The 17,373-nt window shown below is 35.4% G+C and overlaps 2 protein-coding genes across 2 annotated transcripts; one reads left to right on the top strand and one right to left on the bottom strand.

Moving 5' to 3' along the window:
- The first annotated feature begins 1,333 nt into the window (after positions 1-1,333).
- LOC110700171 (glutaredoxin-C9-like) lies at positions 1,334-2,147 on the top strand. The gene has a single exon (XM_021877681.1). The coding sequence runs from the start codon at positions 1,468-1,470 to the stop codon at positions 1,909-1,911; it is 444 nt and encodes a 147-aa protein (XP_021733373.1). The 5' UTR covers positions 1,334-1,467; the 3' UTR covers positions 1,912-2,147.
- A 312-nt stretch (positions 2,148-2,459) lies between these two features.
- LOC110700170 lies at positions 2,460-14,441 on the bottom strand. Its single transcript, XM_021877679.1, has 4 exons — positions 13,932-14,441; positions 13,395-13,504; positions 10,470-10,574; positions 2,460-3,638 (listed from the first exon to the last, which is right to left on the bottom strand). The coding sequence occupies exons 1-4, from the start codon at positions 14,275-14,277 to the stop codon at positions 2,832-2,834; spliced, it is 1,368 nt and encodes a 455-aa protein (XP_021733371.1). The 5' UTR covers positions 14,278-14,441; the 3' UTR covers positions 2,460-2,831.
- Between the last annotated feature and the right edge of the window lie 2,932 nt (positions 14,442-17,373).

Here is a 17,373-nt window from a genome sequence, read left to right as displayed (position 1 = left end):
TATATAGTATGTGTCTTCAATACTTTGTAGTATAATATTATTTATTGTGCAATGTTAAAGCGTAATTAACAATTAGTCTAGTTATACAATAACTTTTGTTTTAAGAGGTCAAGTGTTCGAACCTTCTTATCCATATATTTTTTTCAATATAGTTGAGACAACATAGAGTATTGTTGATTGTGTAGATGACGTGGCATATTCAGAAGTTGAGTGAATGACGTAGCATATTGAGGAGTTGAGTAAGTGACGTGGCGAAATAAGTGGCCCAACGTGGCGTATAGACGTTCTTAGAAATGTCTTTTAATATATTAGTATAGATGCTACACTTGCCTGATTCGGCCGTTTTTCTGAAAAGGACACACTTCCTTTTTTTGGAAATCCCTTACACTTAAATAAAATATTCTCTCTTATTTATCATTTCTCACTCCTTCAATGGTCATCACTCTCTTTCACATCCCTTTACTATTCAATATAATAATAACCTCACTATCTTTTCTTACAATTTTTTTTATTATACTACAAATCCCACTAACATGTTATTTTATTAAAGTCAATAAGACCTCATTAAACTCCATGCATTCACAACTCAAGCATTTAAACGGAGGGAGTAGTTCTCCCTTTGTTTTAATTTGATAGTGTCATTTTGACTTTGCACGGTTTTTAAGATGTACCCTTGCCCATCAACATCTTTAATTGTTAACATCTTTAATTACCAATATGTAAATAAAATTATAAACATTTTATATTAAAAAATTATAACTCGAGACAAATCTAACAAGATCTCATACGATTACATTTTTGTTGCAAGTAAAATAACGGAGGAAATAGATATTATAAACTACATATTCGGATGAATCTAACAATGTCTCATATGAATCTAACAATACTATATCTTTAATGTATATTAATGTGAGTTTTTGGTCAAAAATTTTAAAGCTTGATTATAAAAAGTCAAAATTGGACAATTAAATTGAAAAGAAATGAGTAATGTTTAATCTCTTTAAAAAACTAGTCATTGATGTTAATTCATTTCTCTATAATAATGTTTAATATACTTGAATAACTTTTCATATGTGTGACCTCTTATTATCTTTTCATTCACTTATTAACATTGTTCAACATTAACTCTTGCAAATTAATTTTGATCAAACTTATAAATTCCGGATCATTGTTTGGGTGAACAACTAGTTGATGTTATTAAATACTCATAATAGTCGTAAGAATGACTCGAATCATAGAGAAAGAGAGCCAATGAATCAAAGAGTGATGCAATAACACATCAGCGATTACATATTGACGTAATGTAGCACGTAATACACAATAAAATATAATGCTTAACTGTCGTTGACACAAAATCTTTTCTTCACATTCCATCCATAAATATGGTATAGGCTCCCTCCAACGTACAAAGCCAACAAAATTAATATCAAACTCGTTTTTAAAAAATATTTCTTCAAATAGTTAACGATGTACCAAGCACTTCCTTACAAGGCATGGCACACAACAAATTTATTTCCTACATCGTCATCCTTGAATGATCATGGAAGCTCATCGTTGTCGAAACGGATGGTGGTGAAGGAGGAGAGTATAGATATTAAGAGCCTAGTTGATGAAAATGCAGTGATAGTATTTGGACGACGTGGGTGTTGCATGAGCCATGTGGTACGACGTTTGCTACTTGGCCTTGGAGTTAGTCCTGCTGTTTATGAGGTTGATGAGCAAGATGAGAAAGTGGTTGTAGGTGAGATTACGAAAGTGGGGTCCAACTGTGGTGATAGTGACAATCCGGTGAGTTTTCCGGCAGTGTTTATTGGTGGCCGGTGGTTTGGTGACTTGGATAGGGTGATGGCGACTCATATTACTGGCGAGTTGACTCCTATTCTTAAAGATGCAGGGGCCTTGTGGCTTTGAAGTATGGGCAATTGAAGAAGAAGAAACTACCCTTCTTTGGGAGGTTTGTTTTTGTATTTATTGTAACTGATTTCACCTAAACCATAAATATTATTATCATATTTAGATTTTAACAATGATTTAGTAGTAAGAAAATATTTCTTCTCTAATAGGAAAATGGAAGATAATTCAAAAAAGATAACAACTCTGTGATAAAATGAGCTTTTGTGATATATACTGCCGTGATTCTAGTGTGAGTGTGTTTGTTTTTGAAGATAGAAATGACAAAATTATGGTGTTAAAATAAGACAGTTTTGAAAGTTTTATTTGATTAAAGTTCCTACAATTTCCAGATAATATTCAATGACCCAACTGTGGTTAAGTGTAGGATAAGCTACATTCCAGGAGCTGTGCCACAGCCCAGAAACCGCAACAACTAGATTTGTTTCAAATCATGGCTTAAAACAGGCTGCCTAATGTACAGTCTCAAACCAAGAACTTAGCCTAGTTCAAACCAGTCAACTAGCCATCGGGTCAATCTAAGGCTCTTGCTACTATAGCTTCCCCCCCCCCCCCCCCCCCCCGCAATGGTTTGAAGCCAGCCATAATACACCCACCAGCCCCGCTCCAGTAACCGGGTGATGACCATACTACCTAATGCATGAATGCAACTCTTGCTGTCAAAGGCAGTTGCTATACTGTTGATTATTCAACTCTTCCAGAAGAAATTTCAGATGAAAACAGCTATTATTGACAAGTTTCAGAATTGTCAATGTTTCCACCTGTCGAAAGCCAAGAGCAGTGATTATAGAAGAGTGCTAATTAGTTAGTTCAGTCAACTACAATATCTATCAAGAAGAAAAATAAAGGAAGAAAGTATAGACTTTGACAAACATGTACAATACACATCTAGAATACAGACAGGGATTCAGATATTACAATTATATAGTATCCAGCCAAGAATCAAAATCTTCCAGAACCTTGGAATTGGAACCCGATTGGGATATAGATGATGAGGGAACCTGGGTGGGTCGGAAAAGACTATCTGTATTGCTCGGGTTAGATGTTTCTGCAAGGAGGTCATCAAGCTCATTATCGAGACTACTGATGATGGGAAATGCAAGTGCAGATTGACCCAATGAATGTTGTACTGGAGCTAAAGGATTAGCTTTATGTCCCGTCATATATGATGCAGAGGTTCCTGGTTGATTTAAAGGAGTATCAAAAATCTTTGTCTCGTTAAATGATCCAAGAAGCATGTCAAGCTCTGCTTCTGCAGAAGCAGCTTCAAATCTTGATAACGGCCTTATTTCTTGCTCCGTTACATGACTGACCTCAGGCTTTTCTTTCTCATCCAGAAATTCCAAGTCGTCCAATTTGCTATTTGTAACTTGCTTAGTTACATGACTAACCTGCCCTACCTCATCTAATTTGCTCTCTGCACGTTTCTTGCTACCATGATCAGGTTGTACATTTTCCCTATCATCAAGAAAATCCATGTCATCCAATTGGCTCAATGTTACATCACCTTTAGAATCTGATTTTGATTTTGGATCTGGATCATGGTGGCTGGTAATATTTGATGAAGGCATATTACCATCTTTCTCTACATCTTGACTCTTAGCCATTCGTTCCTCTTCCAAATAAAGAGCTAGTAACTCACCAAAACTGTCAATTTTTTCAATCTTCCGTCTCTCAGATGTATGTAAAGGCGCCTGATTATCAGCTTTTCTCGCATCTTGGTGATGCTGCAACATGAAGAAAGCATGAAGAAAAGACCATGTTAGTGTAGAAGGTATATCAAGGAATCGGTTGTTCATCACAATACTAGGGGAAATTTGGCATGTCTCTTAAATAGTCATTTAAGCACTAAAAACTCACATTCCAGAACTAAATTAAACCTGGAAAGATTGTCTCATGCATAGCTACTAAACTCAAATTACCTAAATTGTACCCAAACAATGGTAACATGCTTTTGACCTAGACCTAAATCAACTCAATCCAAACCAAAGTAATTTGAGAATCCATATGACTAATATCGATTGAGACTTCATTGCAAATTCATTTCTAAACTGCAATTATCTAAATCCAAATGAGTTTTTCGTTTGTATACAGTATCAATGGTATATTGGTATATGACTCAGACTAATTATGTTGAGCTGAAGTAGATCTAAAAGACCCGTTTGCAGGCCAAGGAATTCTTTATAAGGAAGATAGGGAAAATAAAACAAGAAAAAGAAAAGAAAAGAATGGGATACAAACTGAAATCTTTATTTGCACTCTAACAACAAAAGTGATTTGGTTGATGCATTTATTTACTCCTGAAATTTTTATCATCTTTTATAGGTTACCTCATAAGCTAAAGACAAAGCAAAGGTGACATTGGTGAGGATTCTCATAAGTAAAAACAGTACCCTTTCAAAAGACACAAAAGTGATCAACCAAAAAGCACTAAGGACATTTGGCATTGTGTGTCTCTTCACTATCTTGATTGAGCGGTCAATTAGCTACATAGCAACAATATGTAAATACTGGTATCTCAAGGGGGAAAAAAGTCAAATTCTACCATTCCTTTACTTTCTACTCCATTTGCTGCTTCTTGCCAAAACAACATAAGGCATATGACTTCCTAAGCTTCACAGACTCCACCTTGTAAGGTATTCAATCGAATTATTATCACATGATATCACACCCCAGAGGCAGCAGCAGTTGCATCTTCCAATTACTATTTCTCTTCTGTTTGTTTATAAAGCACAAACATTTGATAAAACTGCCTTTTCCATCTTCTCATCTTCTAAACGGGATCTCATTTTTAGTTTACAACTGTAACCAATATTCACAGGTCCCAACTTTCCAACAGGCAACAGCCTTAAAATTCATACAGAGCCAGACATTCTTTACAAATTTATCCTACCATCCATTTGAGTCTTTCTCGCTTTTTTGACTAAATCAGACACCACATATCCCCTTGACTGATTTTTCTTGTTAAGTTATCCCAAGGAAAGAAAATTGAATAAAGACCCATTCTTGAAGCTCCCCCAGTTGGGAATTTACTGAAACTTCATTCTTATGATATTTCAACAAACCCAGTTTCTACTTCAAAGCCAAATTCATCAGAAACTTCTTCCTTAAGTTTTCATTAAAAAAATTTCTTGATTTCATGCCCTAGAAAAATACTTCAACAACCGACCAAGACTTCACGCCCCATCAAACTCAGAGCTTTGAAGATACCATAGCCAAGATGACTACTTCAAAGCAAAAAGGCTGCTTCCAGATTCTAGCAACTTTTGTTAGATTTGTCTTTTCACAATCTTTTCCAATGTTTTTTTAATTTTTCTTTTCATCTTCATTCTTAAATTTAACTCAACATGATAGGCAAAATTGGTTTTGATTGCCTTTCTATTATCGCTTAACTGAAATAAGTCAGGTAACTACCCTTATTAATTTTTATTATATATATGTACTTCATTTTTTCTCATTTGTTGGTTTTTCCCTGAGAGCATTTGTTGGTTTCGCCCTGAGAGACAAATTCTGTGACTTCTGTCTAAAGTTGGTGATCTTGACTCAAAAATGTATTTCCACCCTGATTTTTGTATTTTCATGGTCGTTTTAATGCCTATAATTCTATAAGGGCTTCAACTTCCCCAATTTCAAAAAAAAAAAAAAAAAAAGTGTTATTGTAGCTTGTTTTAAAAAACAAATTATTAGATTTATTGTAAAAATTTGCAGTAATTCAAGGCATTTATAGCAACAAGAAAAATACGAGCATGAAATGTACTAACAAGGGGGGAAGAACAATTTAAGTCATGATATAGCAGGACCTACAAACGAAAATAACGAAAGGTAACTAAATATAATACAAATTAGGAAAGGTGATTATTTTCAGTATAAAAAAGTAGTTAAAACCAATTTTTCCTAAAATTGAAGACACATTGTATGATACAATAAATTAAACAGCATTTTAATGCTTCTGCAATGAAAAAAATAAATAAAAAAAAAAAAACCTCTGTACTTAAAAAAAATTCTGCACTAGAAAGGCCACAAACATTGAACTCAAGCCCCTACTGGAACAATAGGTTCAGAGAGAGAAAATCACAGATCCAATGACCATTAAGTAGAAATCACATGCTAGTCATCAAAAGGAAGAATGCCACAAAAAGATTCATCTTCGCCAGCAAAACTATGAACAAGAGCTACTGACTCTGACCCCATTGAGTTTTCTAGGATACAGCAAAGACTAATCAAGGGGTTAAATTATATAGCAAATATAAGTTTTGACTAATACTCTAGGCAAGAAAGAAGCTGGTTTATATGGGATCATAATACCAGAAGCCACCTTAACATAGTAAATATTATCATATATAGCCTCAAAATATTCTCAAAGGAACATTTAAGAATATCAATAAGTAAAGAATCACATCTTAAGTAACTCTTAGTCATTAAACCATAATGTTCGCTCTGGAAGTCCAACATAGAACCAAAGCATATTTTACTTTCCAACGTGAAAGTGTTGATCCTATCACTCCTTTGCCATAACCAGCAGCTTTTCAATTGCTAGATTGTACAACCAAGAGCACGATGTGCACAGTGGACATAATGACACTCAAAGAGTAAGAATCTAGGGTAGTTTTGGTTGTTTTAGTGCATGTTTTTAGCCATTTTGATTCAATAATAGACTTGTTTGCTTATCGAGATGTAAATCAAAAGAATAACATATTTACTTGACTTCTTACTTAAATTTGATGATAATCCCTATTAATCCCATACTCGCTTTTGGTTTTTACATGGAGGTTTCCGGAGTGTCTCCAAGCCTGTTTGAGGAAAGGGTGCTCAAATAAGTAATATAAGGGAGCTTTGGAAGAACAAGAAGAAGAGTATAGCAGAGGGGCAGTCAGTCAGAGAGCGGCACAGGTAGTGCGCCCGCACCAAATTTTGAAGATATGCTAATTAGTTACTACTGCGGACAGAATCCCCTTATGCGGCCGCACTATCACTTGACCATTCGCACCACATAGCAGCAGCCGTATCCCAGCAGTGCACGCATTAGCGTGGGCAGTCCACCAACACTGCAAGCGCAGCTCAGAAAACAATGTGGGTGACTTGAGTGGCAACTACCCAAACTACCCACTTGGTGCACCCGCACCAACCTGCACATGGCTTCTTTATTCCTTTTCATTACACTTTTCATATATATACTCCTTTTCTCATGTAATGAAGGAATTATACTTTAAATATTTTACTGTTAATATATTTAGCTTTCGTAAAAAGATTGTAGAAACAATCAAGTTCTTCAACATTTATGCAATCTAATTCAATTCAGTTAAGATTTTATTCCTTGCACTTTAGTTTTAGTTTCTTTTGATCATACTTAGTTGTTAATTTGTTAATTAGTACTAGATTTGTTTGGTTACTTGATTAAGTATAGAATCCTTTAATTAGTTCTCTATTTATCATCTTAGTAGCCCTTAAATTGCTTCAATTTCCATAATTATTAGTGAGTAGACTTCTAGTTAGAAGAGTGGTGAAGCTTGATCATGAGCTATTGAGTAAATTGAGATGAATTTGATAATGATTATGTGACTAAATTTGATTGAATGATGGGTGGCATGTTGTTAGCTTAAAGTGGATTGATCATCCATGGTAGTGAGTGTAATTGCATACTGATCTTAGTTTGACGTGAATATGGTGATTGAGATTGATATATTTGATTGCATCTTGGTTTAATGCTCTTGTAAATTGGACCACATAGGGATCTAGATTGATTTTTAGGGAAGTTATACTTGGAACACAATAATCTCTTATTACATTTTAGTCTTTGATAAATATTTATCATTCATTGGGATCTCACTAGCTCTTAATCAAGTACATCCACTATCCCCTAGCATTTGCATTCAGTGATGTTTCCTATCATTTTTTCTCAATTAGAGGTTAGAACACTTTCATCCATTTTTAATTTAAAATTAGTTTGCACATTAAGTAAAAAAAAAAAAAAAAAAAAACCAATAATTCTCTTCCATTCTCGTGGATCAATACTCTTACTTGTCATTTACCTTATTTTGTTTCATTAGGGGTGAGATATATCAACAACGATATTTCCCTTGTCAAAATGCCATCGTTATTGGGGAATGGTGTCAAAGTTTGAAACTTAACAAATTTCGGAGAGCCCCAACCAAGGGGGAGGTATTGACATTCCTTCTTCTCACACCCCCGCTCCCTCTATAAGCAATTTGCTAATTCATATGATTTCACGAATCATCAAGCTCAACTTGACCTAATAGCTAGAGCCAAGTTACTGCCTCTAACAATCAATGACAAGTTGATAATTACAATTATTGTAATAATCAAACCTATGACTTACATGTGCATAGGGAGAAGATTAATCCTTATGTAAATTACCTTTATTACACAATCCAACAAGAACCTGCTCCTAAATCGGGTGGTGAAAGCTCATCACCCTATTAACTCTTATTTGGAGGTCCAATGTTGCCGATAATGAGATCCAAAGGACAACCCCCGACACCTAAGAATATAGGCAGCTGGGTATGCAATTATACTTATGACCTGACCTACCCTTACCATTTCCCCGACCCCGAGAGTTTTGGGTGGTGGGGCCTCTCAGGTGTGTTGGTCCTTGATGATTGGTTCAATTTTTTTAAAACGGGAGAGGGAATTAAAGACTATAGAAAGAGAGGGTAAAAAGAGAAGAAAATGAGAGATTGGCTAATACTTTTTTTTGAGTTTGGGTTAAAGTCTTAAGAAACCCTTACAAGAGCATACTCATCCTTTAGAGCAATCGAAGGGTTTAAATGGCGAGATGCATATGCTAAATGCATATGAGATTCCTACAGAAGGGAGTTAGTGTATATATTTTAGTTTGCTTTCTTTGCTTGAAATAAATCTTCACATGCTTAGTTTAGTGTTTCATTCTCTTGTCCATGATGTTATTTGTTTTGCTCCAGGCAAGCAAAAGTCTAGCTTAGGGGAAAGTCATTGGCTGATGTTGTACAGGTAGCTACCCAGTTCATGTTTATCTCATTTTTCATACATGCTCTATTATTATACTTCCATTTTACTTTACTGTATATTCGCTTATAATGAACTTTACATCATTTTGTAAATGAAAATGAGTTAAGTTCGTTTAATTGGAATTGTGTGGTCTTATATTTTGAAATTTATGTGCTTTAGGGAGCATAATCCACTTCATACTTCTTTACTGTATATTCACTTATAATGAACTTTACATCATTTTATAAATGAAAATGAGTTAAGTACATTTAATTGCAATTGTGTGTTCTTATTTGAACTTTATGTGCTTTATGGCCCTTGAGCTATTTGAAATGCCATTAATAAGGAGCAGTATCAGTTTTAACAACTAAAAGCTTCTATGTAATTTCTCTTAGCTTTAGTAGATCGGGGTTACTGTAAACATGTCATAACACTAAGATTTCTTCAATCAAATCTTCAAGAGTGGAGCCAGATTTTCTTCAACAAAGCTGAGGTTTTAAGTTCTTATAAAAAAGTCCATAGTAAAAACCAATATTTTTAGTTATTTTCATGAGATACACTTACAAATTGGATTTAATTTGGACTTCTTTTTCCCATTTTCAAACTGATGAGTTTTCATACAGGATCTCAGATCTAGAAATTGAAGTTCATAGTCCAGTACTCCAGTCTATAATCCATTATTTTAGGAAGTAGGATATGTGCTTAATTTTAAAGTAAATTGCATAACCCCAATACCCTAAATGTAAGATACAGTTACTCAACTAGCAGCTTGTTGCTACTCTTTCTTTCAGCTCTCAACAATTTGAAAAAACGAGTTTATGAGATAAAATTTTAAGTAAAAGCCCAGCAAAAAATTGACCCCTCTCTCCTTGTATAACTTTATACTAATAACATGTACAAGTGTATCAGGTCTTGGCCATAAACCATGGTATTAAACTAGATAGCTGCAAATTCGTTTACATTGCCCTTAAATGAGAAACTAGGAACATGATCAGGTCATCATGATCACATCTGCATCTAAGATATAAAATCCTAGTGCATACCATTGATGAATGTTCTGATTAAGTAAACTGTATTTGTTATTTTTAAATTTTTACATAAAATGAACAAGGCCTAGGTATTAATTTCAGCATAGAAATAGAAGGAGATAGAAATTTGCCAAGGATAAAATTGGCCTTGAATTTAACTGTAATAATGTGGATTGGATTAGATGTTTAGATCATATTGTAGTTTCCACTCTATCAATTTGATTCATTTGTATTTCAAAATCAAGTACAATGCATACTTGGAGCAAGCCCAAAGTATTTAACTAAATAATCAAACTTTTACTTCTACTTTATCTTCCAATGTGAATTAAAGCTGCTATGCTGTAATTAATTTTAAAAAATAAAAGCAGACAAACGCAGGAAATGGGGTTTTGGCTACAACAGCTACAGAAATAGAGAGCATAAACTCAAGCAAGCATCTAACCATGGTGGTGATGCCATGACGAATTAAAACTTTCTAATTATGAGCATGCAGGAAGGAAATAATAGATTAACATCATAAGAAGACTGAAGATAAACGATACATACCAACTCTGGAGGAAAAAGATCTGATTCCACAAAGAGTCTTTTTGCTAAGTCTACTTTTGATAGCCGCTCTGCAAGATCTTTTAGATCTAAAGTCAAAGATGGTATCTGCAACAGATTACAAGAACAAATAAGAAAGCTTTACAAGGCATCTTGCCAATTTAATAGATGTAACCTGATATGGAAATACACCTATGATACAGAATAAGAGAAAGTAAATTAATCAGAACCCAACTGAATTAAAGATTTTTTCAATATGTAGCCCTGAGGTGTACAAGTAATATATATTCCCAAAAAGAGTACAGATTTCAGACTTTATGACAAAGTCATGCACCAATCCAGGTGCTATCAATGGAAAATGCCTAATCAATACTATAGACATTTAAACCAAGGATGTTTATTCATAGCTTTCACACTTGTCCAACTTCAGCAGTTTTACCTTCTACTACCTTCGATTCTGAAACTTCTTAACATTTACTATAAGCACACAAACTAAGGCTAGAGTAAGAAAGAATGTAAAAAAGGGGTCGGTGTGAAAAATGGTGGATAAAGTGATAAAGAGTGAGTGGAAAGAAGGAAAATTTGTGGGATATGAGGGGTACAATAATACAAGTGTTTAACCAAAAATAGAATAGTGTGTAAGTGTTAAGATTTGAAAACGTTATGGAATGGACGAAAACAAAATATGTATATAACTTTCAAAAACAGGGAAAGTATCTTACCAATAAACAATTTCTACCAGTGTGAAAGTATCTATATTTATAGGAAAATTTGTGAACCACTACCATTTACTTTGCACTTTTTAATATAACTACCATTTAAGTTTTTTTTTTTTTTTTAAATAACTACCATTATTAGAAAATTTATATGAGTACCACTACCATTTGACCGGCAACAGTTAAAAAAACCGTTTTGTGGGGCCCACTTGAACCCTAACCACCCACTACTCCCCACCCGAACCAAACCCCAACCACCCATCAATCCCCTACTTGAACCGAACCCCAACCACCCACCACTCCCCTACCCAAATCGAACCCGCCACTCACCACTACTCCCCCAACTTGAACCAAACTAGCCACCCACCACTCCCCCACCTGATTATGCGGGTGTGAGTGGACGGCGAGGTTCGACAGATGGAGGTGAAAGAAGAGGTGATGTGGAGGGGTGGGATTTGGCAGTGGAAGGCGCGGAGGAGAGAGAAAGAGAGTATGTCAAGGTGAAGAGGAAGGAGGGGGGTTTCATGGTGGCTAGTTGAGTTGGTGGTCTTGTGGGGTCAGCGGTGGTGGTGGTGGACTGGTGGGGGGTTAGGGTCACAAGACGATTTTTTTAACAGTTACTGTTAAATGGTAGTGAAACTCAAACATATTTTCAAATAATGGTAGTTATTTTGGTAAAAAAAAAAAAAAAAAAAAAAGGAACTTATGTAGTAGTTGTTTACAAAAAGTGCAAAGTAATTGGCAGTGGTTCACAAAAAATCCATATTTATATATGATAAGTCTTATATTATACGTGTTTAGGGTCTTTTTAGTTGCTCCAAGTCTAGTTTATTAGCTTTTGGTTTAGTTTAGTTTTGGTTTTTTAGATAAATTGTAATCATGCGATGCTTTTACAGGTAGGTTTATTGTCTTTGATGCATGAGGCTATTTCGGAGATTTCCCGGGAGTACGCAACTCGGTCATGGCTCACAAACCTTTACAAAGCTTGAAGTTCGAACTACAAGTCAAGACGAGCCAAAGTTCAGCTAGGGGCACGCCCATGTTGCTCAGGGCACGGGGCGTGCCATTGTGTTTAAAGGGAAGCAGTAAGTTCTGATTTGAGGTTTTGACTAAGGCACACCCGTGCCTAAATCAGACGGGGGTGTCGGCTATTCGGATGCCCCATGCGCGCTAGAAGAAGCAGGCACGCCCATGCTGGAACAAGGCAACCTTGCCTTGACAAGTGAGTTGCGCACCAGCAGAGGCACGCCCATGCCGGAATTGGGCACGTTCGTGCCTAAGCAAAGAGAAGTTGAAGCCGAGCTACTGCTTTGTAAATGTTGTTTAGCAGCATGATTCCATCCGTGAAAGTGAAAACCTAGCTGGAGTACTGAACCATTATAAATACTAGAAGAACTACGCGTGCACAAAGAAAGATAATCACTGCAAATGTGATCAATCCAGCAGAGGTTCTTGCTAATAACAGCAGACTTTATAAAGCAGGGGTGTTTACTAGATGCACCTAACAAATCTTGACGTTGGCTAAGATAGCTGGAAACATTCAACTATGATTACTTAGGGGCATTATAATGATGAGTTCTTAAAACAGATCTCTATTCCTTGTAGATGAATACCTCTCGATTCTTGAAAACAGAATCCCGAAGTATCAAAGAACATCAATAACTGCAAGAGCTTTTACCAGCAAGGGTATCAATGATTATAGTTTAAAACACTCCAAAAGAGTGCCAAAACACAGTTCACAATCTTAACGATTCTGTAAAAACAAACAAGCATTCAGAAACTCTCGAGTTTGTAGCACCTCTACTCTGAAATATGGTTACACAAAAACTCTAGTCAATCTAATGTGCCAGCACTAAAATGAGCATATACATATACAAGATGATTCCTGAAATTTTAGTATTTCAGATTTCAAAGCACCTTAATTATACTTCAGAGCTCTGGATGGGGTTGGCACATATTCTTATAGCCAAGTGGGTCTTTCTACTATACTATACAAAGGATCCAAATCTTAAAATGGCAAGTAACAAACAGAATTGTGAGAGCAACTTCAACATGAGCTCATCGATACAGGAGTAAAAGGTAAACTGTCAGAAAAGGAGAAATTCATAAATCACAATATTTTTGTTAAGATCAGATATCATACACTTGAAGAAAATGCATGCAAAAGTAAGGTAAAACTAAAATACCAATTGCATAGGTGTTCAGTTGATACCTCTTTAGTGCCAATTGCTTCATCCTGCATGAGGAAATCATCATCCCTATTCTGTAAAATAATCTTCTCCCCCCTAACAGCAAGCATTGGTGCCACTCCCTGACAAAACTCTAGAGAGAATACAAGTAAATATAATAAAGAGCTTACAGAAAGTCACATAACTTTGAGTATTGGACAAATCAATCCATGAACATGAACATCAAACAAAATCAAAATGCCCATTGTCCAATTACAATACTTTAACCAAATTAAACTCCACTTTAAGCACCCAGCATGAACATGTATCAAAACTCTAGGATTCACACAACATTCAACAAATCTTGCACTTTTCTACCCAAAATCAAAGTACCCATTTCCAATTACAACACTTTGACCAAAACTGTGAAATGTAACTCAGCAAACATCAAACAAAATCAACACTTTTAATCATCAATTCAACCAAGGTGCAAAACCCAATTCATTTCCAACAAAAATAACATAAACAAAATAAAATTGCACCCAATTAGTAAATTCAATTAAAAAAATGTGAGAATTTACCAGGCATTCTATCATCAAAAGAATTGGAAAAATAAGAGGGAGCCTCCTTAGCTTGCGCAATCAATTCACTGAAATCGGCACCTTTACTTTTGGGTTTAACCACATCATCCGATTCAAAGACAATCTTATCTTCTTCAATTTCATCATCGTATCGGTCCCAATTGGAAGGGAGTGAAGGCGGTGATGGTTGAGTAGTCCTCTTCTTATCTTTACCATCTTTAGAAGTTGCAGAATTCGAAATTGAAGAAGAAGATGAAGTATTCTTGGAAGGATGATGATAGGATTTTCTGGGTTGATGATGTTGAGTGTGAGATCTCTTCGATTTTGCTAGTGATTTTACGTCCATTATTCTTGTTGCCTTGTTCCGTTGGTTTTTTCTGTTGTTTCACCTCGTTTCTTGCTCAATACGGCTGACTAGGGAGAGTTCGAAACGAGTCTTCACCGCAAGTTCTGTAGCAGTGTTGAGTGCTCCTTTTCTCGGTGTTTTGTTCCTTTTAATTTGTTAACGGCTAGAGGTGGCCAATGGGCCGGGTTAGACCCAGCCCACCCTAACCCGCATGGCTGGTGGGTCACGTGGGTCCGACCCGATTTCAACCCGGTACCAACCCGGCACAACCCGGATTTAACCCGGTTTATGTCGTTGGTCCAAAATTTTCGACCCAACCCATTTCATCTCGCACAATCCGTTTTGACCCATTTAATTCGACACACTTAACCCGTGAACCCACCTAACCCGACCCACCTCGCACAAACCAGCCCACCTTGCACGCCCAACCCACCCAACCAGCCCGGCCCACCCAACCCGCCCAACCCGCCTAGTCTAACAGCCATGTTCCAAATATTTTTTCAAAACTAATGGATACTTTTTTTTTTATGAATTTGATGAACAAAATTAACAGCTACTTTAATTGTTAGTAACAACTAGTTTTTTGAGTGTACTGGCTAGTTTTTTGTATTGTATGATCATCCCCTCAATTTTTCCTATAAATACCAATTCCATTTCACTCAAATTTCCACACAACTCAAGCTTTTTTTTCTCTCTTACTCAAAATTTCTCAATTTTTCTCAAATTCTCAAGTGTTATTTAGTGTTATATAGAGTTTTATTTTTGTTAAAAAAAAATCTCCTTAATATTATTATTAGTATTTGTAAGATTCTGGGAAAAAAAAAAGGGGGCTCAAGAGTAGCAATGGGAAGGAGTCAAAGTGGTGGTCGAAGTGGTGGCCAAAGGAGTGGTGGTGCAAATTTTTCGTATGAAATTAATACGGAAAATTTAAACCAATTTGTCAATGAATATGGAGATTATGGTTTAGGAGATGGGCAAAATATTCAAACGTCTCCACCACAACATTTCTCTCACCCAATCATCGAGTTCAACTATACCACCTCTATCGTAACCTATATCACAACCAACATCTTAACTTTCATCTCAAGGTAATTTCTAATTTAATTTTTATTGTTATGAATTATTTAAAAAAGAAAACTATTATTAATAATTATAAAGTTAGTTTAGTTTTCAATTTTCTATGATTTATAATTACCATGAAAAATGCGTTTAAATAATTATAATTAAAATATTTAAAATTTAAAAGCTTATTTTCATGAATAGCGTTTAAAAATTAATTTCAATAATTTGATTTATGAAAGGTTGAAAGTAGAGGTCGAGCATAATTTTCTTAGGTGTGGAAACATTTTGAACGAGTTGACGTCACACCCCTGGGATGGCAACCCGGTCAACCAAAGAGGTTCACGTGTACATGCCTTGTTTGATTTATGAAAGGTTGAAAGTAGAGGTCGAGCATAATTTTCTTAGGTGTGGAAACATTTTGAACGAGTTGACGTCACACCCCCGGGATGGCAACCCGGTCAACCAAAGAGGTTCACGTGTACATGCCTAGTTTGCAAGGCGCTAGGTGCAAATGTCAAGTCATACAATTAGAAAACGGGCGATGGAACCAGAACCTTGAGTCGGCATTTGCAAAATAAACAGGACTTGTTCGAAAATGATCCCCGTCCTTCGGGGGGTGGGTTGCCCGTCCAAACACAATTGGGTGGATACATGAACCATTTACCCGGCGGAGGTACACCTTTCATTTATAATAAAGATAGAATGATTGATGAAATGAGTACTTTGGTTAGTTACAGTGAAAATGCAAATGTTGAACATTTTAATAAAGTTGCATTACAACCTACATTTACTCGTGTCCCCCGAAATATTCTAAGACATTATACACAAACTTCTTATTATAAGTATAGGAGTGGTTTGATTGAATTATTTCGTACTTTTGATGGTCGTGTTAGTTTTACAAGTGATACATGAACTTCTAGTTTTGGCAAACCTTTTCTTTGCATTACTGCTCATTGGGTAGATGATGATTGGTTTATTCAAAAACGTATACTATGTTTTCAAGCTATGGAAGAAAGGCATACCGGTTTGAACATCAAAGTTCGTATTTTGGATTGTTTAAAAGAATTTCACTCGAATAATAAAGTTTTTTCTTTGTCTCTTGATAATGCAGCTGCAAGCAAAAAGTGTATTGACTATTTGAAAAATGAATCCGAGTTGCATTTGTTGTTGGGTGGTAGTCTCTTGCATGTTAGATGTTGTGCTCATATTTTGAATTTGTATGTTCAAGAGGGTCTCGCTGAGTTGCAACCATTGCTAAACCTAATTAGAACAATTATAAAATGGATTAGGATTACTATGTCAGTTAGAAGAAAGTACATAGCTATGTGTAAAGACAGAGGTCTTAAGAAAAGACAATGGTCTATTGATTCCCCTACCCGTCGGAATTCTACTTTCAATTTGTTGAATGATGCTATAAAGTATCGTGAAATTTTGACCCAACTTTACAATGAGACTCGTGTTGATCCTACTGAGTTAATTACCGAAAGTCATTGGACTAATGCTTCTTTTGTTCGTGATGCTTTAAATGCTTTTGATAATGCAACTTATATTTTCTCTTATATTTATGAGCATAACATTCATTTAGTCATAATTGAGTGTGTTAAAGTTGTTCACACCATCGAAAAGCATATGAAGATTAATGGACTTCGTCCCGTTCTTGATAGCATGAAACGTAAGTGGCATACTTATTTTAGTGAATTTCCAATTATTTATGGAATTGCTGCTATTCTTGACCCCGACATCAAAGCTGAAGGTTTGGAAAATCTTTTAGAATTTTATTATACAAGTTTAAGTATCGATTATGATGTTAGTGAATATATTAACAAATGCAAATATGTTTTGGGAGACCTTTATGATTATTATGCATCTATATATGGTTTTGATTTAGCAACACCAACTACTACTAGCACTTCCAATTCTAGATTTGGTTTTCTTCATAAAGTTATGAAAAAAAAAAACACAAAGCATCTACATCATTCTCATCATCATCTTCTTCAACACTTGCTATTAATGATTATTTGTCATATCAACATG

This window comes from Chenopodium quinoa, unplaced genomic scaffold (genome assembly GCF_001683475.1).
Source record: "Chenopodium quinoa cultivar QQ74 unplaced genomic scaffold, ASM168347v1, whole genome shotgun sequence".
NCBI classification, from domain to species: Eukaryota; Viridiplantae; Streptophyta; class Magnoliopsida; order Caryophyllales; family Amaranthaceae; genus Chenopodium; species Chenopodium quinoa.
Note: the sequence above shows the minus strand (reverse complement) of the source record. Positions and strands in the feature narration are given on the sequence as shown.